The following is a 26,016-nucleotide window of genomic DNA, read 5'->3' as shown; positions in this document are numbered from 1 at the left end:
TCTTGCCTTAGAAGTCTTGCAGTATGGTGAGGAATGAATGAAGCAATATATGAAAAAGTGCTTTGAAAATACGTACTGACAAAATACTTTAGCAGTATTAAAATGCATGTCCTCTTGGGAAGGGTAGCATAGTCCTGGTTACATGGTATATTACATAACTATCCTTCCTGAGGGGAAGAGATGGACCCATAGGAAGGCTAGGGATATCAATGATGGTAGCTGCTATGGGGATAGTGTAGTGAAGAGGAAAGACCTAGGCAAAGCAAACTGTGACTGCCTGCCCACTACCCACACATAAATTTCCAGATCTAGCACTTTGCCAATGACTGACCCTATGGCATGAGTTCAGAGCAGGAAGGCAGGACTGGAGGGAGGAGGTAGGGAAGACTCACTTGAAATACTGTGGGTGGTATTCACCAGCTCTCAAGGAAGAGCTCCAAGTTTAGGGGGACAGGTGGCCAGCGGAGGTTTTGAATCTACCAGAGGAAATTATCTTCCCTCTGTGTGCCCAGGATAAGATCTCAGAGCCAGGGAATGTTTGTAAATGGGCTCTCTCATTTAAATAAATCTCACTTAAATATTTATCAGATCATGAATATGCATGTTTCTCTCTCAGTGCTGGAAAGAGAACAGGCATGTAATTTTTAGATGGCACATAAATAATGTAAGTGGGGGGAAGGATCTTTGTTTTGTGTTGACTGTGTATTTACAGCATCTCAAGAGGTCTTGAAATAATGAACCGATTTTCCCCTTTTCCAGTCTCAGTGTGCACATGGAATTTCACCTTTCCTGTTTTTAGGGTGCTTTGCACGCATTTGTATCCTCACAGAAGGATTTCTGAAAGCAAGGATGGTCATTCAATTATTACTGAGTTAGTTAGTCATAGCAACCCACATCTTATCCTCTCATTAACTGGCTATCCCCAGGTCAGATTGAGACAGGAGGGGGCAGGGAGCAGAGCTAGTCCTGCATCCCCCAATTCAGATGCTAAAAGGTGAAGGCCTGGCAGGAACTTTTTAAAAAAGTAAATGTTTATTCATGCTTCCATGTCTCTGGATCTGTTTTTTTTTTTTAATCAAACAATAAAGATAATTTAAAAAAAATTATTATGCTAAATGAAATAAGCCAGTTAGAAAAAGACAAATATCATATGATCTCACTTATATGTGGAATCTAATGAACAAAATAAACTGACAGAAAAATAGATCCAGAGGCATAGAAGCATGCAACAGACTGAGGAATCTCAGAGGGAAGGAGGGGGGGGGCGGGAAGAGATTAACCAAAGAACTTATAAGCATATATGCATAACCCATGGACACAGACAATAGGGTGGTAAAGGCTTGGGGAGGGGGTGGGAGCGTGGAGATGGGGTTTAATGGGGGTGGGAAGGGGACATCTGTAAAACTTTCAACAACAAAGATAATAATAACAAAAAAAGCAAATGTCACTGAGGTGTGCAACCATTGTCCTCCCCAGCTGTGAAAACTGACTTGGCTCTAGGCATCCAGCAGAATTCTAGGGAAAAGGAAACTGGACAATTTTGATAAGGGGAGGTTGGAACATGAGCAAGAAAAGGAGTACAGACTGATTATGTCTACTTCACCCTTCTATTTGGCTGATAACCTGTTGTGACTAAAGACCAGGGTGTGAGCATGTGAAAGATGTTCCCCCTACTCCTGATCTGAGTTCTCTTTTCTGGATTCTGTGTCCCTAACTGTCCTTCCACAGCTGTATAGTCATGGCTTTGGGATTAGACATGCTTTGCCTACTTTCTATACTTCTCTCCACTATCAGTATGAGGAATTGAAAGAGAACTGACATCTTGTTGCCCTAAAACATCTTTAAAAATAGCATCCTTTTCTTGTTAATAAGAGTGTTGAAAGTTCCTGTCAGTGTGTAGTAGAAAGAACACTTTACTTCAAGTTAGCAAACAGGACATCTGTTACTAGCTCTATTACTTACTAGGAGTGTGACATTAAGCAAATCACTTAACCTTTCCATGCCTCTACTCCCTCATCTGCAAAATGAGGCTCATGACAGTCCCTCCTTTGTAAATTGTTGTGAAGATTAAAGGAGATGATGCATTTAAAAGGTATAGTGCAGAGCCTGGTACTTAGTGAGTGCTCAGTCAAGGGAGGATATTAGTCTGAAAAACTGATTACTCATTAGCCCCCAGAATTCCCCCCAAAGCTGAAGTCTTTCATTGTCAGTAAGAAAATAATATCTTGAGGTAAAATCATGTGGCAGTCTGGTGGAATGGAAAGGAAAGTTTTTTGGAATGAGTGTTAGGAAACTTGGGTTTTAATCCTGCTTTTGATATGTATTAGCTATGTGACCTTGGACAAGTCACTTCCCCTTTCTGGGAATATAGATTTTTTAAATCTGTAAATCAGCAATGATACACCAGCATAACCCTTCTCATTGGATGGGAATGATAAAAGACATAGAAAAAGTGCTTGGAAGTATACAATGGTAGGTTTTCGTTTGAACAATAGTAATTATAATATTGTCATAATGATGTTAATTATAATTTGTTCAAATGAAAACCTACCATTTCAATAGGTTCCAGATAAGCTACATTTTTTAGCTCTCTGACATTTGAAGTGAGATCATGAAAGCAAATAGTTTATGGAAATATTTCTCTAATTTTGAGTTGAAACATTCAGAGAGCAAAAAGGATGGGGGCTAGGAGCAGGAATCAGATCCACAGTTTTCTAAGTAGCTTATTAGCAGCTGTAAGGAATTACGGGGTCAGTGAGAAGGTTGCCTTTGCCTCCTATTTTTGTCTTTCTATCTCTTCTTCTAAGATGCCTTATTAAACTGAAGGGGGAAGCAGTACTTATAGATACAGTGATAAGACATCCAGGATTTTCTGGGGCAGTCCAAATTTCATGTATCTTCTTTTCTGATAGGGTGATTAGTGAAGTTAGTAACTAAAGAGGTTTCATGTTGATGATTTTGTAAAATTTTAACCATTACTGTAAGTAATAATAGCTACCGTTTATTGAATACATTTTTGCTTATCAAATACTATGCTAAGTCCTTCTACCATATCTCATTTAGTGTTTGTTACAGTCCAATTAGGTAGATATTTTAACCATTGCCATTTTACAGATGCTCAGAGAGGTTTTTGCCCAAGGTCACACACAACTGATTGTTGGTAGAGCTGACATTGAAGTCCTCAGGCCTGCCTTAGTAAAACCAGAAAAAAAAGAGAACACATTGTCAGATCATGTGTCCTGTTTTCATGTTCAGAATGTATGGCCACTGTACCATAGAATCTTGAACATCTGTTTGGTGAGGACATCCCTTAAGATAAAGTGATGAGGAAGCTGGAGTTTTGGGGATGTTAACTGTACAGATTTGAAGACCATCAGTGAGGGTAATAATCATATCTTATCTGTTCATATTTTAAGGCTATGAAAAGAATCCTTCCTGAAAACTCACAAAATGGCCAGAGATTCCCCCATGCTCTTCAACTGTTGTCCTTTGCTTTTTTTTTTCATAATCCTTGTAGTGGGTGGTGCACACACATGACTAGGTTCATCCACTCCTATGGCAATGGCATCACAGAATGGGCCTCTGGGTGAAGGGAGAGACTGGAAGGGAACTTGCAACTAGAGACATGGTCATTCCCTCCTCTTTCCCAGTTTTTGTCAACATAAGCCAAACAAATGTAAGACCATAAACTGAGCTTTGCTTCATGATTCTAAGATTCAATATGCATACTACAAATCCAAGAGAGCCTAAAATGTGTTAGAGAAGACATATGCTTCACTTTCTGTCAGCTTATTAAAAATAAAAATATAGAGAGATTTTTGGTGGAGCTACTGGCTTCAGGATTTTCCAAAGAGGTCGTCTGTCCAGCTTAAGTTGCCCTTAGGCATTTCTATCTGCTTATGAATGAAAAGAATGCCATTTTCGGTTTTATTTTTTTCTAGAACATGTGCCCAGTAAAACAACAAATTGCATTGGTCCAGCTTTTCTAATCACTCCCTTCCCTTCAGCAATGGGTTTAGTTTAGCTTCAGTAGTATATGGGATTGATGGAGGCCTACCTATGAAGTTAGGATTATGTAAAGCAAATGAACCCCCTCCTTTGTCATCAGTATTGCAAGGCTTCCTTTCTTTGGCCTGAGGCTTTCTGCAATTGCCTAAAATGCAAAAAATGTCTGAATGAGGTTGTGCATCAACAACCATTTCTATATCCATGTAATGTATATGAGTTTCCCAACTCATTTCCCAGGAACAGATTCCGATTCTGACAGAGGAGAACCAAAATTAGCACATTGAGGAGATGAGCAGGGTGACCCCAAGGTACAGAAGAGACCAAATAGGGCAGCTAAAGATCTTCATTCTGTGTCTCAGTCATCACCCCTTTTCTGTGCCCCTAGTATGAGAATAATAATGGCTAACACTTAAAGAATGCTAACTAGGTACCAAGAACTATTCTAGTTGCCTTTCACATCTGCACATAATCTTATGAATTAGATACAATTATTATCTCACTTTAAGGGTAAGAAAACAGACATGCATCTCAGAGTGCCTATGGTCATTCTTGCTTGTCATGGTATGGCCCAGGGAATATATTATAGGGGCCACTGGTTTGATTAGCATTTGTGGTGTATTTCCACTTAACACGGGTTGGATGTTACTTGTTGACTTGCTAATTGATGTGAGACATGTATAGAACTGGCTGGATCCTCTGGGTGGGTGAGTACATGAGGAATGTGGAAAGGTACATAAACTCTTTCAATTCTTTTGGGTAGTCTTACAGAAAGCACTGTGCCGCTGTGGGCATAGGGGATGAGCCTGTCTTCTTGCATCTTAACCACCTATCTGCAGAGAGGTTCTTTTAGCTTTAGGCAATAGCTCAGTCATAGTCAGCATTTGAATTTAGCTTATGTCATTCTTCTTTATTCCCATGAGATAGGGTGCAAAGTATATTACTGCCATTATGTAGATAAAACAATTAAAACAGTAGAAAAGGCTTAATAAGATAATCTGTGACTAGCCTTTAAATTATTGCAATCAACATTTAAAGTAAAATTACACATCAAGAGACTCACCAACTTGACAAAATATGGGGCCAACCCATTTTTCAGAACATGGAATTTCAGACTTAAGAACTTTAAAGACCTTTCTAGCTTGACATGTCTGAAATATTTTTTGTTGTTGTTGTTACTCTCCAGCACTGTGCTAGGTGGCTAAAATTGGTGGGACAAAATAATCATTTAGATAAGCCTTAGTCCTTACTCATGAAAGTTACCACCTTATTGATGAGCCATTATTGGAAAGAGTAAAAATATAGAAGAAAACGGCTAGTTTTAGTAAATAATATTGTACTGCTTCATGCCATACTGTGACAAATGGAAACCAATTATTCTTTCTCCAGGATTTTCAGGATAAATACACCACCAAGAGCTTCCCAGGAGAGAAAGAGACCTAACTAATCTTTAGAAGACTTTGAATGCTTCTGTGTTAATACTTCCATAGTTTGTTGGAACCTGGAAATTTTATAGTTTATGCAATTCTTTTGAATTTCTCAAGCAATATAAAGCCTCACATCAAATCTCTTTACCAAAAATTACCAGGCTTATGATGTTTATTAATGATTATCTTCATTCCTGATTTGTGTATGTCAGTCATTATGGTTTCAGAAACAAGGCTGGTCATTATAAGATCAGCAAATTTTATTCAGGGTCCCTCTCTTTTCTTCTGTGTTCCCCTTACCCATTTCTATTTCTCCATACAACTATTTTGTATCCTACTTCTGCTAGTCCCTCAAAAGAGTACTTCTTGTCCTTTGGGAATTTATAATTGAAGGATATATTTAAAGATCCCTTTCCTTGGGGCACCTCACTTTATTCTCTTGCTCAGCCAAGCCTAAGTAGGATATTTGTTATGAAAAAGCACTATTTCATGCCTACAGAAATGCTCTTTCAATTGTCTGTACCTGGCTCATTTCATCTGGTACGAATAACTGAGAACTGATTACAACAGCTCTCATGTCACTTTTCATTCTTGTCACATTGCCTACACAGACATTTTGAAATAATTTGCATTATTTACTTTTTTCACTGGGAGCTGTGGAAATTAATATCATACTGTGCTTGTCTTTAGATAATTCATGTGGCTTTCTAAATATCATTGGTTGGTATGAAATAGTGTAGTGTTTGCACCTTAGCTTTTGAGATTCCTCAAATGTTAGTTTTCCTTCCAAGTTGGTTGGACCAGGAAAGTGATATCTTTCATAAGGAGGTTGGGTCACAGAAAGACTGAAAAGCAGGGTTATCCTAATGTATAGGAGGTAGGTGAGCATCTAATGTATGATCTGGGGACAAAATCTACCCAAATCTATCTCCTTCATCAGCACCTCAAGGCCTTTGAAATCTCCCATTTTGTTTTAGTTAAGATTGTCATTTACTCATTCCTTTGTTCAGTTTACAAATAGTAATAATCCAGGCACTTGTATTATACCCAGCACTTAGATAACCATAATACTAAAGTATGATCAGTTCTATACTAGAAGCATATACAAAGTACTATGAGGACATAGGGTAGGCAGTGGTGGACACCTAGGCCTGGGGAAGTGAATATTTGAGTAGAGTTTTGAAGGATATATCATTTACCAGATGGAGAATGTGTGTGTTTGTGAGGGGGGTGAAGTGAAATGAGGGGCCTGAGTATAAGAAAGTTATAACAAAGGTATGGAGAAAATAAATAAATAAAACTCAGTACATGTGACATATTGAAAGTTGTGTAGTTCCATATGGTGAGAGTATAGAGCACTAGTGAGTGAGGGATGGGAGGAGACGAGGCTAAGAAAACAGGTGGGAGTTTAGTTGGATCATATATGACCTTCTGTGCCACGCTAAGAAGCTAGGGCATGATCCTAGGATTAATGGGGCACCACTGAAAGCTTTTAGGTAAGTGAGTGACATGATGGGAAGATTGTTGTCTGATGCCAATGGAGGGGGTGAGGGTTAAGATCAGAGAGATTGATTAGGAGGATGGTGCAGGAGGTGATGCCAGCCTGAACTTGAGTCAGTGGTGGTAGAAATGTAGAATAGGGTTCTTGGTGATGAGATGTGAAAAATCTGAGGAACAGAAAGGCTTTGTGACTTGCCCAGGATCACACAGCTACTTAGTGGCAGAGCTGGGCATGAAACTGAGGTTATGGTTTTATGATGCTTTTTCTTCAACTTCCTTAACTGGGCCAATCACTTCTCACAACAGGGTGTTCTTGGTGTGTGGTTGGAGGCTCTGATTATATGAAAAGAGAAAGAAGGTTCCTCGAGAACTTTCTTCTATTTCTCAGCATTCTTATCCACCTTCTAGATGCATAGTAGACTCCTGAGATTATTTTTAAAAATTTGAAGCATGGAACACCAGTACTCTGTGTGACTATTTGCCCATAAGAAGGCTAATATGCCCCCTATGCAATTGGTGTTAATCTCAGGTTAGAGAAATCTCCAAACATCTCTTTCCCTTAATAACTCACTGTGGGTGTGTCATCCATGAATTCATCTAAGCCTTTACTTGGGGGGAGGGAGAAGCTGTTTATATTTTCAGTCTAATCTACCACTTAGTGTAATGAGTTCCATATGTTTCCTTCATTTTCTACCTGCTGTGAGAAGTCGGGCTTCCTTTATTTGTCCTAACCTCACCTCTATGGGCTATATGCTAGTAACAAACATACACTCACATACACATACATTTTGACTTAGGAGGGGAAATGACCCCATTATTAATTGTTATCTTTGTTCACAAACATAATAAAAATTCAAATAAAGGTAAGCTGAAGTAATGCAATTAAAAATGAACACAGTGGCAGCTAATTACCCCAAGGAGAAGGGTATAAATCTTTGACAAAACGGATGGAGGCCCGTGATGCAGGAGTTGGTGGAAATATATGAGAGACCTGCTATCGCATCAGTGCCTGGCACTGCCTGCCTGTGGTGCAGTTAAAGCACTTTATAAAAGTTCAGTGTGGCCCAGTGAACATAACCTGCCAGCCTCCTCGCCTGACATGATCTTAATTAGCCTCTGTTCTACTGCCTAGAAAGCCCGCTGAGGCAGTTAGCACCAGAGAATTAATCAGATCGTTTGTGGAGTCGACAAAGCAGGACAGCAGCCGACACTGGCAACTTATTGATTGGAAATGATCCAGGAAGACTGGGAGTGATGTAGTCCATTTTTGTGCCCCTTCTTTTCACGTGAATGAAGATGCTCCACAGAGACTGTAGTGGGAGGGGGAGGGTGGGGCTGAGTTAGCTGTGCTCCACCTTAACCTCTGCCCCTCTCTCCTCCCAGTCATATTCTGTCTTCCTTCTGGTCAATATACATTTCTGCTAAGGCATCATGTGTAGCCATACTGATGCCAAACAATGTATTCTACTGCAAGAGAGAGAACACTGTTGATTTTGTTGCAAATTGCACTATTGCTACAGGATTAGTTGGGAAAATGGAATTTTGCCAGTATTTCCCTCCCTCCCTTTGTTTACTGCCTATTTTCAACAGCTCTGTAATTGCTTTCCACTTAGTAAAAGGAATATCATTTCTTTTTTGGTTTTTCTTTTAATTGTGTTTCTTGCCTTGAGGTCTGACGTTGGTTGATGGGAATGCCATGTTGTTTTGGTTCTAGATATCAACTTGGCCTTAGCAGTCAAGACAAGATTATTACTAGGGGAGGCAGTTGGGTGGTGGGCTCAGAAAAATGTGTGACTTCGTCCAAGTAGCCTTCGCTGATAATTCCAGCATACCTAGTGTGAACTCTCTATTATTTAGAACCCCATGGTACCTCAAATCTGTACTACACAATCTAGCTGTTGTCTTATGCCTTTTTTGTACTTATCTTTTCTTCATGTACATTAATCGTATTCTCTCTCTGACCATAATATAAATTCATATAAAGACTCTACCTCCTAATGGACATAGCTCTTAACACCAATCTAGGCACAGTAAGAGACACTCAATAACAGCCAGATTGGTTCACTGACGATCTCTTGAGGAGTTTCTGCAGCCACTAGTCCTTTGACTCTGCTACCACCTTGGCACTTGATATTTTGGCCCAGATAAATCTTTGATAGGGAGGGGGCTACTGTCCTGTGCACCATAAGATGTTTTGTAGCATTCCTGGCTTTTATACACTACTAAAATATCTCCAGATATAGCCATATGTCCCCAGTAAGGGGGTGGAAATCACCTACCTTACCAATTAATAACAACTGTTTTATATTGATAATAAAAACTTGAGATAAAATTATTGAGCACTTTATTGTGTTCAGCTGGTGCTAAAGACATTCCATGCATCCTTTTGTCTCACTTCCACAATGCTGCTCTGGCTTTAATTATTGTCTAAAGGGGCTCCAGGGAACAAATTTCAAAGTCATAGTTGTAGGTCCACATTACAATATGTCCCTTTCCTGAAGAACATTTAGAAGAGCTTTCTCAAGGACCTCTTAGGCTCAACCCTGAATTTATAGAATATATCAGCTAACCCTTATTGGTGCAAGGACTACTCATTCATTGAAAACTAGATATCCAGCTTAGTGAGGGTTAATTCCTCAAGGAGCTCTGATGAAAAGCAATGAAAGGTTAGAGCAAAATTAACCCTGCCAGCTGTCACCTTTTTTTCAGAGATATGAATACCATTTCAAACAGCTAAAACATAGGTGGTGGTGGGGGGCAGGCAGAGAGCTATTTATTTTGCTCATTTGATGACATTTTAGCCCAAGAAGCAGAATTTCTAACTAGCCCACTGAAGTGTCATTCCTACCTTACAATCAGACCAGCTGTCTTGCAAACAATGTCATTGGTTACAAGAGAGACATGGCAAAGAAAGCTGCACAAATTAATGCAAATTTGTCCTTCTATGGGGAAGGGTGACAACTCAAAGCACATCTCCTGCCTGTGACACCATCTCTGAATATGAAGGACAACCCAAGAAAGAAAATTTGACATTTTAGCTTGTTTCTCTGGAGAGGAATGTATCTCTCTGGCTGTAAAGTCAGTTCAGCCTCAAATTCACTGCCACCAAGGAGTTAACAATACATTAAAATTAGTCATGTCATTTGATGAAGAAATATTCTACTTATAGAAAATACCTTTATGGGAAAACTGCCTTTCTGAGTCTGAGCTGGATATATTACAGTAAACAGAATCTAATCACAGTGAAGCCTTTTTCAGTTTTGCATGACAGCTGTAAAATATGACAGTATTTATTAATAGTTGCTGCAGTCTAATCTGCAGCATTGGAGAGCTACAGCAAAATATGTTAAGCTACTGAGAGAACAATTTCCACAGTAACTAATATTCAGCTTTTGAAAGGGTAGTTCAATGTCTTGCAATTTTTCCCCCCTGCTGATGATCCAACCCCAGGAACAAGCTACAAAGCTAATAACATTTGTGGAAAGGAAGTGTTTAAATGATAATTTATTTCAAGAGCTGACAACAAATTGCTTGGCATTCTTTCTTTATGCCCCAAAGCAGTCAAGGATGTGCAAATTGAAGTATTAAAAAATATGACAGCTTTAATATTTTCATTTTCAATGAATTTCTCATTACAGACATATGTATAGTCTTTTATTCACAATCCAGTCCAAATAGTCATTCACTATTATTATTGTGTAGGCTCTCACGATGCTCTCATAGTTGAACACTCATCACAATAGATTAGGCAGGCTGCAGAAACTACCAAATGTCTTGGGTACTGTCAACCCTTATTATTGCTGCTCAAACAGGGAAATTTAGTATCTGTCTCTCACAGGTTAATGCACTCTCTGGGCCTTCTTAATTTATTCAGATGTAAAAAGTAGTTTGAATTTTAATAAAAATGTAGCTTCACTTTTCCCAGAAGGCAAATGGACATGGCTAGAAGTAGACACATCTGTTACCTTTGCACATCCTTTAACCAGTTCTTAAAGTGAACTAGAAAAAAAAAATCCACTGATAGTCTTTTTGTGTTTTTAACAGCAAGGTACCCGATACTTTTCCTTTTAAGTTGCTGCCATGTAACCATAGCAGAGCCTATCACTGGCCTCTCCTTGCTTTCTACTTCTTCAAATAAAATAGCCCCTTAGTGATGAGGACCTGCAGGTTCACATCTTTCTATGCTCTGGAAACTGTCTCTGCTCCAGAGAGGAATCTATGAGTTCCCTTCACCTTGGAGTCAGGTCCCCACCACAGCACTCCATGAGGGTGCACCATGAGCAAACCAACCTGTCTGGCTGCATTTGCTATTTATGCTAGTCATCTGACCCTTCACCTGGAGTTTTGACCTACTGCCTATCTGGATCCCTGGACTCTGGGACCACAAGCTCTTGTGTTCATTTGTGGATATCATGGTTTAAGAAGTAAATTGACAACTGCAGTGCATCCACAGGAAGACAACTAGGATAGTGAGCATCCAGGTACTAGGTCCTTTGAAGAATGGCTGAAGGAAAGACTAAGGGATGAAGTAATGACAGTTTTCAAATGTTAAAAGTGTGGGAGGCAGCACATCAGCCCAGTGAACAGCATGCATAGACTGTGAAATGTGGCAGACCTGGGTTGAAATTCTGGTTTCTTACTTTGGCACACTAAGCTGTGTGATCCTAGGAGCCATCATTTAACCTTTTTATGCCTTGGTTTTCTCAGTTATGAAGATGGAGGGATGCCATGAGGATTAAATGGGATAATCCATAAACTCAGGGCCTAGTGTGTATGTAATAAGTGCTTAAGAAGTGGCAGCTGCTTTTATCTAAGTTGATAAAATGATGACAATGATAGGGATTTATTTGTGCCACTGATTGGTACTGGGAAGTTTGTGTGTGTGTGTGTGTGTGTGTGTGTGTGTGTGTGTGTGTGTGTGTGTGTGTGTAGAAAGGGAGAGGGAAGGAGGGTGAGAGAAAGAGAGAGACAGAGACACAGAGAGAGATTCTGTGCTTTATTTTGGCAAGTACAACTGAATTAAGGAACGAAGCGATGTTATGTAAGTAGGTGGTAAATGGCAACATGCAGGAAGGTGTGAGGAACTGAAGCTCTGCTTGTCTCTCAGTAGAGTTAAAGTCCAGCCAATCTGAAAACATTAACAGTCTTCTGAGGAAAGGCCCCATTTTCTTTGTCTTAAGGAACCTATTACACCATTTGGGATCTTCCAACATTTTTCCACCTCCCTATCTATCTGGCAACACTTTAATCTTTTCACAAGGTGCCTACCTCAAAGAATGAAAATGTCATTGATGGATGGGGGAACAGTTGAGTTAAAATTTAATTTTTTTCCAGGCCTCTGAGATAAATTACTGTTCTAGCATCAGGATTGTTAACTCTTCAAAGGCAGGACCTAATTCTGCTTCTCTCAACACTGCCTAGCTAGCACTAGGAGATGCCCAATACATTGCTTGTTGACTGACAGACTACTTGTTGGCACTGCCCATTTTCCTGCCACAACCTTCTAGAGCAAATAGAATGGTCTGTTAGAAGGCTGTTGACTTTCAGAGAGTTACTTGGGAACTAAGTAAGGAGTTTCAGGTTGAGAATGGGAAACAGCAGGAGTTTATTGAACACTGGCAAGAAGGTGGGGAGTAGTTGCCTCAAAGGGCACTTAGAGCTATTATCTCATTATCTAATCTGAGAGCCACAGCCTGGGATAGATTCTTTAATCTCTGTGGGCTGTGCCCATTGAAGCCAAAGAGAGTTGTCAGGTGCATGAGAGAGTCTGGCTGCAGTTCTCAAGTATCTTGCTGTTCTGGGGGAAATGTTAGCACCACAGGGAACTAGGTCACTTGAACCCAAAAGATAGGTCTAATAGAAAACTGGAAGAGGTGACCACCTCCCTGGCATGGCTTTAAGACTTTCTATATAGGAAGGTATGTAAGCAAGGGACATCCAAACAGGACTTATGGTGCCTGCAATCCCAGAATTAGAAGGCCCACATTGAATTAGGGTTTTATTTCACAGAAGGCCTTTAGCTGAAATGAAATTCTTCCCTGGATGCACTAACACATCAAGTCACTAATAGCCATAAAGAAATTAGCATGAATAACTTGGTAAGCTGAACTGTTGTCACTAGCAGAGAAAGACAATCAGTGGAATCAAAATGTAGGGCAGGAAAGTTTTTATAGAGGTGTGAAGGCAAGTTGGGTCAGAGATGTTGAGGCAAGCAAATCCAAGCAGGGCAAGTGTCAAAATAAGGGCTGTCAATAAAGAGGAGAGGGTACAGAGCGGGCAGAGATCACACTTAGTCATCCCCATAATTTTTCCAAGAACTGACTTTTCATGTAATAGCACAAAGAGTATAATTTTGAACTTTGTATTAATGAACCAAGGTAGTAACTTAACTAAGCAAAGTTATGACCTGTAAATACAAATCAGACTTTACTCTGCAGACAGAAATCATAGTGTAACCAACAAAACCTTGAAGTCCACTCAATGTTTTATAATTTCAGAGATTATATTACCTTGACAGTGCTATAAATCTTTTAAATGACCTCAAATGTTTAACCCATTCCTCAGCTCCTCACTCATCTCTGCCCTTATATAGTAGAGTTATATCATTTGTATATTTAGCTTATTTGAATGTATTTATAGGTGCTCCCTTCTGTCTTCCTCTGTCTCCCATTTCTTTCTTAAGTAATTCAAAATATTCTAAAATTAAATTTTGTAGTTATAATTTCTCCCCATAATTTTTATTACTAAAGCAATATATGATCATTGTAGAAAATGAGAATATACAGAATAGACACTTTATTGAATATTTTAAAGAACTGTATTACATTATTTGATTTATAAACTGAATTCTCTCTTTTCCTTTCCTTATTTCTTCCCTCTCTCCATCCCTCCCTTTCCTTCTTTGATTTTCTGTCTCTTTCTTTAAGCCCAACGTTGAAAAAAAGACAGGGCTTATTCAATAATGGAGTTGGGAAAACACTAAGTATGTATCCACATCTGTGCTATGTACCAGGGTGGGCACAATGCATAAATTTAAGGACGAGCCAATTATTATCATGCTGGAGAGAAGGGCTTGGGAAGGTATTAGCAGACCCAATGAAATAATAATGGAAAGCAGTTATGTTAAGTGCCAAGTGAATGACATGGACAAAAGGGTTCTGTGGGTGTTTAGAGGCAGGCAAGATCTCTGCTCCTCAAAACGGCTCTCCTCCTGCCTAGTCACCTCAGTAAATAGCATCACCATCTAACCCAGTCTCTCAAGCCAAAGCTTAATAGTCATCCATGAATCCTTCCTCTCTCTCACATCCCACAGTCAATCTGTCCCCAAGTTCTGCCAATTTTGGCTTCAAAATGTATTTCAGTTTCATTCACTTTTCTCTATCTCTAGCCTAGTCTAAGCTGCCATAATTTTTTTACCTAGATGACCACAATGACCTTTTAGTTGGTTTTCCTTCCTTCACTCTTACACCACACTCCATTCTCTATAGAATTTAAATGAGATCATATGACTCCTCTGCTCAGAATCCTATAATGACTTCTCATTGTAATTAGAATAAATTCCATACTCCTTACCATGGATCCCATCCATACTCCATGGCTATGATCAGGCTCCTCTATACCTCTACAGTCTCACCTCAGGCCACTCGCAACCTCATCACTACACTTTAGCTATACCTGTCTTCTTTTACTTCCTCAAAAGTGCCAAGCTTTTTCCTCCTACAGGGCCTTTGTACTTGTTAATTTTAATCCTTGAATCTCTTTCACTCTATTTCTTTTTTTTTTTTTCAAATTTTTATTAAGGTATTATATGTGTACATATCTTACCATTGCCCCCCACCCCCACCCCACTCCCATACATGCCCTCACCCCCCAATGTTTTGCATCCGTTGGTTACTCTTATATACATGCATATAAGTCCTTCAGTTGATCTCTTATTTCCCCCACCTCTCCCTAACCTTACCACTGTAATTTGACAGTCTGTTTGATGCTTTACTGCCTCTGTAACTATCATTTTGTTCATCAGTTTATAATGTTTTTCATTATCCCCAAATGAGTGGGATCATGTGGTATTTTTCTTTCATTGACTGGCTTATTTCACTTAGCATAATGTTCTCTAATTCCATCCAAGTGCCTACAAATGGTAGTAATTCCTTCTTTTTTACGGCAGCATAGTATTCCATTGTGTAGATGTACCATAGTTTTCTGATCCAGTCATCTGCTGATGGGCATTTAGGCTGTTTCCAAATCTTAGCTATTGTAAATTGTGCTGCTATGAACATAGGGGTGCATATATCCTTTCTGATTGGTGTTTCTGGTTTCTTAGGATATATTCCTAGGAGTGGGATTACTGGGTCAAATGGGAGTTCCATTTTCAGTTTTTTGAGGAAACTCCATACTGTTCTCCACAGTGGCTGCACCAGTCTGCATTCCCACCAGCAGTGCACAAGGGTTCCTTTTTCTCCGCATCCTCGCCAACACTTGTCGTTTGTTGATTTGTTGATGATAGCCATTCTGACAGGTGTGAGATGGTATCGCATTGTTGTTTGATTTGCATCTCTCGGATAATTAGTGACTTTGAGCATGTTTTCATGTGTCTCTTGGCCTTCCTTCTGTCTTCTTTCGAAAAGCTTCTATTTAGGTCCGTTGCCCATTTTTTTATTGGATCATTTATCTTCCTTTTATTAAGTTGTATAAGCTGCCTGTAGATGTTGGAAATTAAACCTTTATCAGTGATACCATTTGCAAATATGTTCTCCCATACAGTGGGGTTTCTTGTTGTTTTGTTGATGGTTTCTTTTGCTGTGCAAAAGCTTTTTATTTTGATGTAGTCCCATTTGTTTATTTTCTCTTTGGCTTCCATTGCCCTAGGGGCAGTATCACTGAAAAAGTTCTTTTGGCATATGTCTGAGATTTTGCTGCCTGTGGATTCCTCTAGTATTTTTATGGTTTCCCGTCTTATATTTAAGTCCTGTACCCATTTTGAGTTTATTTTTGTGTATGGTGTAAGTTGGTGATCTAGTTTCATTTTTTTGCATGTATCTGTCCAATTTTCCCAACACCATTTATTAAAGAGACTGTCTTGACTCCATTGTATGCTCATGCCTCCTTTGTCAAATATTAAATGTGCATATTGGTTTGGGTCGATATCTGGATTCTCTATTCTGTTCCATTGATCTATATGTCTGTTCTTGTGCCAGTACCAGGCTGTTTTGAGGACAGTGGCTTTGTAATACAGCTTGAAATCTGGTATTGAGATCCCTCCTACTTTATTCTTCTTTCTCAGGATTGCTGTGGCTATTCGGGGTCTTTTTTTATTCCAGATGAATTTTTGGAGAGTTCTTTCTAGGTCTGTGAAATACGCCGTTGGTATTTTAATGGGGAGTGCATTGAATCTATAGATTGCTTTGGGTAGTATGGACATTTTAATGATGTTGATTCTACCAATCCATGAACATGGTATGTTCTTCCATCTGTTTACATCTTCCTCTATCTCTTTTTTCAGTGTCCTGTAGTTTTCCGCATATAGGTCTTTTACCTCCTTGGTTAGGTTTATTCCTAGGTATCTTAATTTTTTTGGTGCGATGGAAAATGGGATTGCTTTTTTAGTCTCTCTTTCTGTAAGTTCATTGTTGGTGTATAGAAATGCCATAGATTTCTTGGTGTTAATTTTGTATCCTGCTACATTGCCGAATTCATTTATTAAGTCTGTTAGTTTTTTGATGGAGTCTTTCGGGTTTTTTATGTACAATATCATGTCATCTGCAAATAAGGACAGCTTTACTTCTTCTTTTCCAATTTGGATGCCTTTTATTTCTTCTTCTTGTCTAATTGCAATGGCTAATACTTCCAGTACTATGTCAAACAGGAGTGGTGAGAGTGGGCATCCCTGTCTTGTTCCTGTTCTTAGGGGAAATGGTTTTAGTTTTTGCCCATTGAGTATGATGTTAGCTGTGGGTTTATCATATATAGCTTTTCTGATGTTGAGGTATGATCCTTCTATTCCCACCTTGTTGAGAGTTTTTATCAAGAAAGGGTGTTGGATTTTGTCAAATGCTTTTTCTGCATCAATTGATATGACTATGTGATTTTTATCTCTCAATTTGTTTATGTGATGTATCACATTTATTGATTTCCGGATATTGAACCATCCTTGCATTCCTGGGATAAATCCTACTTGGTCATGGTGTATGATCTTTCTGATGTACTGCTGGATCCTATTTGCTAGAATTTTATTGAGGATTTTGGCATCTACATTCATGAGGGATATTGGCCTGTAATTCTCCTTCATTGTGTTGTCTTTATCTGGTTTTGGTATTAGGGTGATGCTGGCTTCATAGAAGGAGCTGGGAAGTGTTCCTTCCTCTTGAATTTTTTGGAATAGTCTGAGGAGGATAGGTTTTAGTTCCTCCTTGAATGTTTGGTAGAACTCTCCTGTGAAGCCGTCTGGCCCCGGGCTTTTGTTTGCCAGAAGCTCTTTGATGACTGCTTCAATTTTTTCCATAGTTACTGGCATGTTGAGCTGTTTAGATTCTTCCTGATTGAGTTTTGGAAGGTTATATTTTTCTAGGAATATGTCCATTTCCTCCAGGTTGTCCAGTTTGTTGGAATAGAGTTGTTCGTAGTATTTTTTAACGATCCTTTGTATTTCGGCGGGATCTGTTGTTATTTCACCTCTTTCATTTCTGATCTTGTTTATTTGGGTCCTCTCCCTTTGCTTCTTGGTGAGCCTGGCTAGAGGTTCATCAATCTTGTTTATCCTTTCAAAGAACCAGCTCTTGGTTTTTTTGATCTTTTGTATTGTTTCTTTGGTCTCTATGTCGTTTATCTGTGCTCTGATCTTTATTATTTCCTTCCTTCTGCTTACACTGGGCTTTTCTTGTTGCTCTTTTTCTAACTCTTTGAGTTGTTGGGTTAGGTAATTTATTAACCCTGTTTCTTGTTTTTTGCAGTAGGCTTGTAGAGCTATGAACTTCCCTCTCAAGACTGCTTTCGCTGTGTCCCATAGATTTTGGATTGTAGTGTTTTCATTGTCATTTGTTGTCATGATGTTTTTTATTTCTTCTTTGATCTCTCTGGTAACCCAGTCATGGTTTAATAGCATGCTGTTTAGTCTCCATGTGTTTGATTTCTTTGGGTTGTTTTTATTGTAGTTGATTTCCAGTTTTATGCCACTGTGGTCTGAGAAGATGCTTGATATGATTTCTATCTTCTTGAATTTGAAGACACTTTGCCTATGTCCCAACATATGGTCTATCTTTGAAAATGACCCATGTGCGCTTGAGAAGAATGTATATTCTGTGGCTTTGGGGTGAAATGTTCTGAAGATGTCAATTAATTCCATCTGGTCTAGTGAGTCATTTAGGATTGATGTTTCTTTGCTGATGTTTTGTTTAGAGGATTTGTCCAATGGTGATAGTGGGGTATTAAAGTCTCCTACTATGATTGTATTGCTGTCAATGTCTCCCTTGATATCCTCCAGGAGTTTTTTTATGTATTTGGGTGCTCCTGTATTGGGTGCATATATGTTTACCAGAGTTATTTCTTCTTGTTGGATTGCTCCCTTTAGTATTATGAAATGGCCTTCCTTATCTCTTGTTATGTCCTTCAGTTTCAGATCTAATTTGTCAGAAATTAGTATTGCTACCCCAGCTTTTTTTTCAGTTCCATTTGCCTGGAAAACCTTTTTCCATCCCTTCAACCTCAGTCTGTGTGCGTCTTTTTTTCTGAGGTGGGTTTCTTGTAGACAGCAGATATATGGGTCGTGTTTTCTTATCCAATCTGTTACCCTATGTCTTTTGATTGGGGCATTTAATCCATTTACATTTAAAGTTATTATTGATAGGTACTTATTTGTCGCCATTCCTATTCTTTACCCCTGTGTTACTTCTTCGCTTCCTGTTTCTTTCTTTCTTTTTTTTTTTTTTTTTTTTACAGTAGACCCTTTAGCATTTCTTGCATTGCTGGTTTGGTGGTAATAAATTCCCTTAGTCCTTTTTTGTCTGTGAAGCTCCTGATTTCACCTTCAATTTTGATTGACAGCCTTGCTGGGTACAGTATTCTTGGATTCAGCCCCTTTCTTTGCATGACTTTGTATATTTCATTCCATTCTCTTCTGGCCTGATGAGTTTCTGTTGAGAAATCAGTTGCTAGTCTGATGGGGGTTCCTTTGTATGTAACTTTCTGTCTCTCTCTTGCTGCTTTTAAGATTCTTACTTTGTCGTTGGTGTTTGCCAATTTAATTATAATGTGCCTTGGCGTCGGTCTTTTGGGGTTCATTTTGCTTGGGACTCTGTGAGCTTCTTGGATTTGTGTGGGTTTTTTCTTCCCTATATCAGGGAAATTTTCTGTCATTATTTCTTCAAAGAGGTTTTCTATTCCTTGCTCAGCTTCCTTTCCTTCTGGAACCCCTATTATGCGGATGTTGTTTTGTTTCGTGTTGTCCCAAAGTTCCCTTAGACTCTCCTCCTGCCTTTTAATTTTTTTTTCTAGAAGTTGCTTTTCTTGGGTATTTTTTTCCATCTTGTCTTCTAGCTCACTGATGCGGTCCTCTGCTTCTTCTAGTCTACTCTTGATGCTTTCTATTGAGTTCTTTACAGCAGCGATGTCATTTTTCATTTCTTCTTGGTTCTTCTTCATTTCCTCTTGGTTCTTGCTCATATTGTCGAATTTGTCTTCCATTCTTTTCAGCCACCTTATGACCATTTCTCTGAATTCTTTTTCTGGAAGGTTGCTTGCCTCCATTTCGTTTACTTCCTTTTCTGGTGATGCCTGCTTTTCTTTCATATGTGGGCTGCTTCTTTGTCTCCCCATGGTCTCTCTTCTCTGGGTGTCTGGTTATGTAGTTCTCTCTCTCCTTTCCGTGGTGGAGTGTAGAGCTCCTCTGAACCCGTGTGCTTGCGCCAGTTGGGGAGCGTTGTTCTGGGGCTCGCAGCTGTTCCTGGGGTGCCGCAGTTGTGGATTCTCAGGCTTCAGATAAGCTCCACTTTCCAGATCAAGATGGCGCAGACTCCGCGTCCAAGCCCGCAGCTCCGGGAGGGGACCCAGCCGCAGTTGGTGCTGCCAGGTCAGGGGAACCCCGTTCAGCAGTCCCCCACCTCCTTCTGGAATTCAGCTGTCTCCCAACCAGCCAACAAACACTCCTTGTGCGACCCTCAGCTGTTCTTTCTTTCTGCTCCGGGACAAGGCTCGGAACACATCTGTCTATTCCGCCGCCATTATTCCCTCTCTCTCTTTCACTCTATTTCTCACATGGTTGGCTTCTTCTAATCCTTTAATTCTCAGTTTAATTGTTTCTTCTCAATGAAACCATCACTAAGGTCCTGTCTATTACTATTTCTTTGTTTCCTTCATAGCACTTTATCTAAATGTGTGATTATTTTGTTGGCTTGTATGTTTTTTTTTTATCTCCTTCATTAGAATGTAAACTTTATAATAGCAGGAACAATGTCTATCGTGTTCATCAGTGTAACCTTGCACCTACTGAGTGAATGAATGAATCACTAGGCTGAAGTGGTCAGGAAAGGTCACCTTGGGGAGAAAGAGCTTGAAGTGGAATTTGAAAAATGGAAGTATAGGCAGAATTTTCATAATCAAGATTAAGGAAAGAATTCAAGATAGTAGTAAAAGTGAAGTTGTAAGGCAAACATGGTTCTGGCACATTTGGGCAACAGTAAAAAATGAAAGGTGCCTGCAGTGGAAGGTTAGATAACATAGGAACAACAGGTTTGTTACTTGTTTGAGGTATAATTATATTGAGTCTTAAATAATATACTACTTTTTTTTTTCTTTCGATGTGGGCAATAGAAGACATTGAAAATTTTGCAACAGGATCATGGTGTAGTGTTTTAAGAAGGAGTTCCAAGGGGGAAATTATTATAAAAGTTTATGGAAAGTATTTCTTAAGCAGAACAGATTTGTCCCACTAGTTAAATGGCTATAGAAGAAAAAATATTAACACACATGAGTCAGAAAGGTTTCTTTTGGCTCCAAGACCCTAGAATTGTCTAAAGTATTTACTGAGATGATTTGAAAAAAGATACAGGGATAAGAAGTATACATAGATGAACTTTTGCTTCCTTTTCTCTAATAGAGAGCTAATGAACCAAGAAGGGTCAAGGGAGATGAGGAGAAAATACACAAACTTTATCTCCTGCATTTGAATAAATGGGAGGTTACAGTATTAGTAAAACTGATGTTTAGTTTCAAAAAAGTTTCAGGAGAGACACTGTCTGATTTACAAACTCTAGTTCTGAAAATTAGATTGTTATGGCTAGATTACAGTGGATACAGTTTATGGAAATAGGCTAACTCATCCATAGTGCTTGAAAGAAATAAAATGCATTACACTTTAGCAAATTGTGAAATAGAATGTTCAAACTCTTTTGGTACCCTAGTCAGGCAAGGCTCTTTAGAAATACATTACACTCTTTCCTGATTCCACCCTTTGTTCATGCTCTTTTCCTATTCTCAGAACCCCTTCCTCTCTTCTCTTGCCATCTACAACTTATATATCCTTCAAGCTCCTCTAGCCAGCCTTCTCTGAAAACTACTTTCCTGGAGTGCTAGCTTTTCACAATTCTTACGGTAATCAGAGACTGCAGTATAGCATTCAATTTGGTACTATTCTGTGTTGTTCATGAATTGTTTCATGAATGTTCTTTTCTGTCTACTCCTATTGGAACTATATTATGTAAACATCTATCACAAGATTGAATACACCATTGTGGGTTGATAACAGCTTGTAGAATTGGTTGAGTAATGGATAATTTATAAGTTAGGATTAGTAGCGAGATATAAAGTGTCATGTGTCTAATATACTATCTCAAAATAGTCATAGAATATTATATTACATTAAGAAGGAACACACCATTGGTGAGGAGACCAAGGCCAAGAGAGCTAGTTAGTGGCAAAGCTTGGACTGTAACCCTAGTCTCTGCTTCAGATTCATGAAATTTGGTAATTTCGGAGGCATGTACCACAGACAAATACAGTTCTTATTAGTAGTATTTCCTGACAGGGTTTGATGGCACATCAAAATGAGTGAAGTGAAAAGTGCTCTGGGTTCCCCAAAACAAAATTGCCCTTCAAATTAAGTTATCTAGAAGAATATCCTTTCCAGGGACCCCTAAGGCAGGCAGGCAGGCCTTCCATTTGCTCCTTCCTTCTCTGAGTCAGAAAACCTGGAGTCAGAGAGAACAATTCCCAGGCTATAATCAGGGATACAGGCAAACAAAGTAACATTGTCATTTGGAATCTCATGGTGATAGGATCTGCTGGTTTTACTGAGAAACCCCTCAAAAATAACTGAGTTTTAGAGGAGTTTGTTTAGTTGAATTATATAGTAGTATACACCTAATTGTATACTATTTAAGATCAGATCCCTAATTTCTAAAACTGTTTCAATATAATATGTCCTCAATATATTACTTCACTATTAAAAAAAAAATTCCCGCCCTAACCGGTTTGGCCCAGTGGATAGAGCGTCAGTCTGTGGACTGAAGGGTCCCAGGTTTTATTCCAGTCAAGGGCATGTACCTTGGTTGCGGGCACATCCCCAGTAGTGGGTGTGTAGGAGGCAGCTGATTCATGTTTCTCTCTCATAGATGTTTCTGACTCTCTATCCCTCCCCCTTCCTTTCTGTAAAAAAATCAAATATATATATATATATATATATATATATATATATATATATATGTATATATATATATATATATATATATATATATATATATATATATACACACATTCCCAAAACCCAGATTAGCCAATCTCCACTCATTATTTCCATCAGATCATTGTTGAGGCTCTATAATCTGAAGAACTAATATGATCTGATGGAACAAGCCCTGGATGCAGGAAATATTGACACCAGTCTCAGTTCTGTGGTTAAGCTTTTTGTGTGAAAGAGCACTTTTTCTCACATTTATCTGATTGTGAATAAGGTAGAATTAATTTTAAAGAATTAAAGACATATAAAAAAAGGAAAACAAAGCACTTTTTTTCTTTGGGCTCTAGTTTTCTCATCTATGAAATGGGGTTAATTATAGTCTTTGATAGGATTAATTATATATAACTTTCCAGATCAGGCCTTTCTCTATTTTAGACTAAGCAGCTTTAACTTTGTGCATTTTAGACCAGGAAAAAATTTTTTTTGGGAGGGGGGGCTCTTTTTCAACAATAGTGACTCAACCAGGAGGGTATCCTTAACCCTTTTCAGAGTCAGGGGTAGGAGGACATATATAGTTTGAAAATTAGATTCTAAAGTTACCATTGCTTCAAATTTTTGGTGTTAATGTTCAATTCACTTTGAATTTTAAATATAATTTTAAAAGAGTATTAGATTTTATTAAATGTAAAAGGAACAAACATGAGTTGAGTAAGGTTAAACACCACTGTTAATATGAATATTAACAATATGAATATTCAAAGAGGAGATTTGATTGCCTCTTCTTACCTCTTTCTGTGTCATAGAGATACACAAACTTCTCCCACTTGTAGTGACCCAGAAGACTCAGAATAACACCCTTCAAGGCTGGGCGCATCTGGATGACAAACTGCACATCTGCATCAGTGGGGAAGCTGGGCGTGACAAAAGATGTGTGCAGGGCCCCACAGAAGGAGGTCAGAGTGTTCATTGACATCTGGTCATAGAATCCAAAGATGGCATACACCCCTCTCGAGAACTGGGAGCAGACTGCAATGAGAAAAAGAGAAATTTCAATAGCACCATGGTCCCTTGCTGCAACTTATAGGGTTGGAAATACAATGTACAGTTAGGTTTTGGCTCTAAATGACATGCCTTAAAAGAAAACCAAGATCTCTGAAATCTCTAGAATCCCTTAAAAGCTCAGTTGCACAGCAGAAGAAGAGTAAGGATGGGAAGAATTTATTTGATCCAGTTGAATATTCCCTCTCTCTCTTTCTCTTAGAGAGAGAAAAACATGGATCAGTTGCCTCCCTTACATGCCCTGATCAAACCTGTGCCCTGACTGGGAATCAAACCCACAACCCTTTGTTGCATGGAATGATACTCCAGTCAGCTGAGCCACCTGGCCAGGGCCAGTTCCAAGTACTTTATATCTACCATAAGAAGGAAACTAAGAAAATCTGAGAAAAGGTGAAGGTTGTTTTACCCTCTTTTAGCAACCCTCACAGCTAACCTCCAAGGAACTTGATGCTCTCATACTTCCACCATAGCTGCCTAGAGACCTCATAGTATACCCATACTCCCATCAAAGCACAACTATCTTGGGTCTTACCCTTTCATTGCATTTTCTACTACATGACAATAATGACTGATGATTTAGTCAGACAAACTGCTAATGTGTCTGCTAGGAAATGGGTTGATCCTCTTAGGTCACATAATGATTTAATTATAGTTATATTATGACTAATACCCTTAATTTAGGTTCCTGATACAGAGGATTTCAGATTCTGGGCAGGTCATTGGGAAGACTGGCCTTCCAGTACCCAGTGAATCATATGAGGTAGGTGGACCTATTCTGCTCATGTGTAATTGGCAAAGTGCTATCTTGATCCTTTTGCATTTTTCTTCTAGATTTATTAGCCCACATTCAGAGCTTTCATGTCCTCTTCATAATTGTGGTAAGCTTTATTTCATTTCAAAGTGTACCATACCACCATCTCTTTCCTCTTCGGCCCAGATGAACTTAAAAAAAAATGTGAACCAATTTCAATATTAGTTTAAGTAGAACATAATTAGCAAAGCAAATCAACTACAACAACACCGTGTGGTGCATTCCCAAACCAAGTGGAAATGATCTTTAGATTACCTGCACTACTGCTTCCTTCTATTCATGTGAAGCAGACAGAACAGGAAGATAACGTGGTGTGATTTAATGGTTTCTGCATGGTCTCCCTTATCTGCTAAGAAGCCACTGCAAAGCTTACTTCTTCAGGTTTAGGTGTTGAAAAAAGCCTGTGGCTTGGGAGGAGGATTCAATAGAATCTTTTAAACCCATTAGCATGTTAAGATGAAATAATGTCTGATTAGATGCTAGGAGGAGTGGTAAATCAGATGGGTAAATTTTGATGGGGATGGGTGGGCCAGAGAAGAGAATATAAAGAATCTGAAGACCTCCCTGAGGGGAGAAACAGTTAAGCCATTGTGCACCAAAAAAAGGAAGGCATTGAAGTTAGGATAAAGGCAAATAGAAAACCAATTTAATTCATTTCTTGATCTCCTTTGAGAATCAGAGACTTCTCAGTATCTGTGGTATCTTGCTTTCCATGCATTCCATTTAAACTTAATAAAATTTTTTTCTTTATTGATTATGGTGTTACATATATGTCCTTATCACCCCATTGCTCCCCTCTCCCCCCCACTCATGCCCTCATCCCGCTGGTGTCTGTGTCCATTGGTTAGGCTTATATGCATGCATACAAGTTCTTTGGTTGATCTGTCCCCCTTACCCCCACCCTCCCCTACCTTCCCTTTGAGGTTTGATGGTCTGATCGATGCTTCTCTGTCTCTGGATCTGTTTTTGTTCAACAGTTTATGTTGTCCATTATATTCCATAAATGAGTGAGATCATGTGATATTTATCTTTCTCTGACTGGCTTATTTCACTTAGCATAATGCTCTCCAGTTCCATCCATGCTGTTGTAAATGGTAAGAATTCCTTCTTTTTTACTGCAGTGTAGTATTCCATTGTGTAGATGTACCATAGTTTTTTAATCCACTCATCTGCTGATGGGCACTTAGGCTGTTTCCAAATCTTAGCTATGGTAAATTGTGCCACTATGAACATAGGGGTACATATATCCTTTCTGATTAGTGTTTCTAGTTTCTTGGGATATATTCCTAGAAATGGGATCACTGGGTCAAATGGAAGTTCCATTTTTTAGTTTTCTTTTTGAGGAAACGCCATACTGTTCTTCACAGTGGCTGCACCAGTCTGCATTCCCACCAGCAGTGCATGGGGGTTCCTTTTTCTCCACATCCTCCCCAGCACTTGTCCTTTGTTGATTTGTTGATGATAGCCATTCTGACAGGTCTGAGGTGATATCTCATTGTGGTTTTTATTTGCATCTCTTGGGTGATTAGTGACTTTGACCATATTTT

General features: G+C 39.0%; 1 protein-coding gene across 5 annotated transcripts in view; it reads right to left on the bottom strand.

Moving 5' to 3' along the window:
- Positions 1-26,016, bottom strand: part of GRIA3 (glutamate ionotropic receptor AMPA type subunit 3) — a 383,198-nt gene that overhangs the window by 253,144 nt on the left and 104,038 nt on the right. For all 5 annotated transcript variants that reach the window (XR_013959772.1, XR_013959773.1, XM_080652807.1 and 2 more), the window contains exon 3: positions 23,386-23,625. Coding sequence is in view for 3 of the 5 variants with exons in the window: in XM_080652807.1 (XP_080508933.1) it covers positions 23,386-23,625 (240 nt within the window). In the remaining 2 variants the exon portion in view is untranslated. The remainder of the gene's footprint in view (positions 1-23,385; positions 23,626-26,016) is intronic.

The sequence above is a fragment of the Plecotus auritus genome (assembly GCF_963455305.1).
Source record: "Plecotus auritus genome assembly, chromosome: X".
Lineage (NCBI taxonomy): Eukaryota > Metazoa > Chordata > Mammalia > Chiroptera > Vespertilionidae > Plecotus > Plecotus auritus.
Note: the sequence above shows the minus strand (reverse complement) of the source record. Positions and strands in the feature narration are given on the sequence as shown.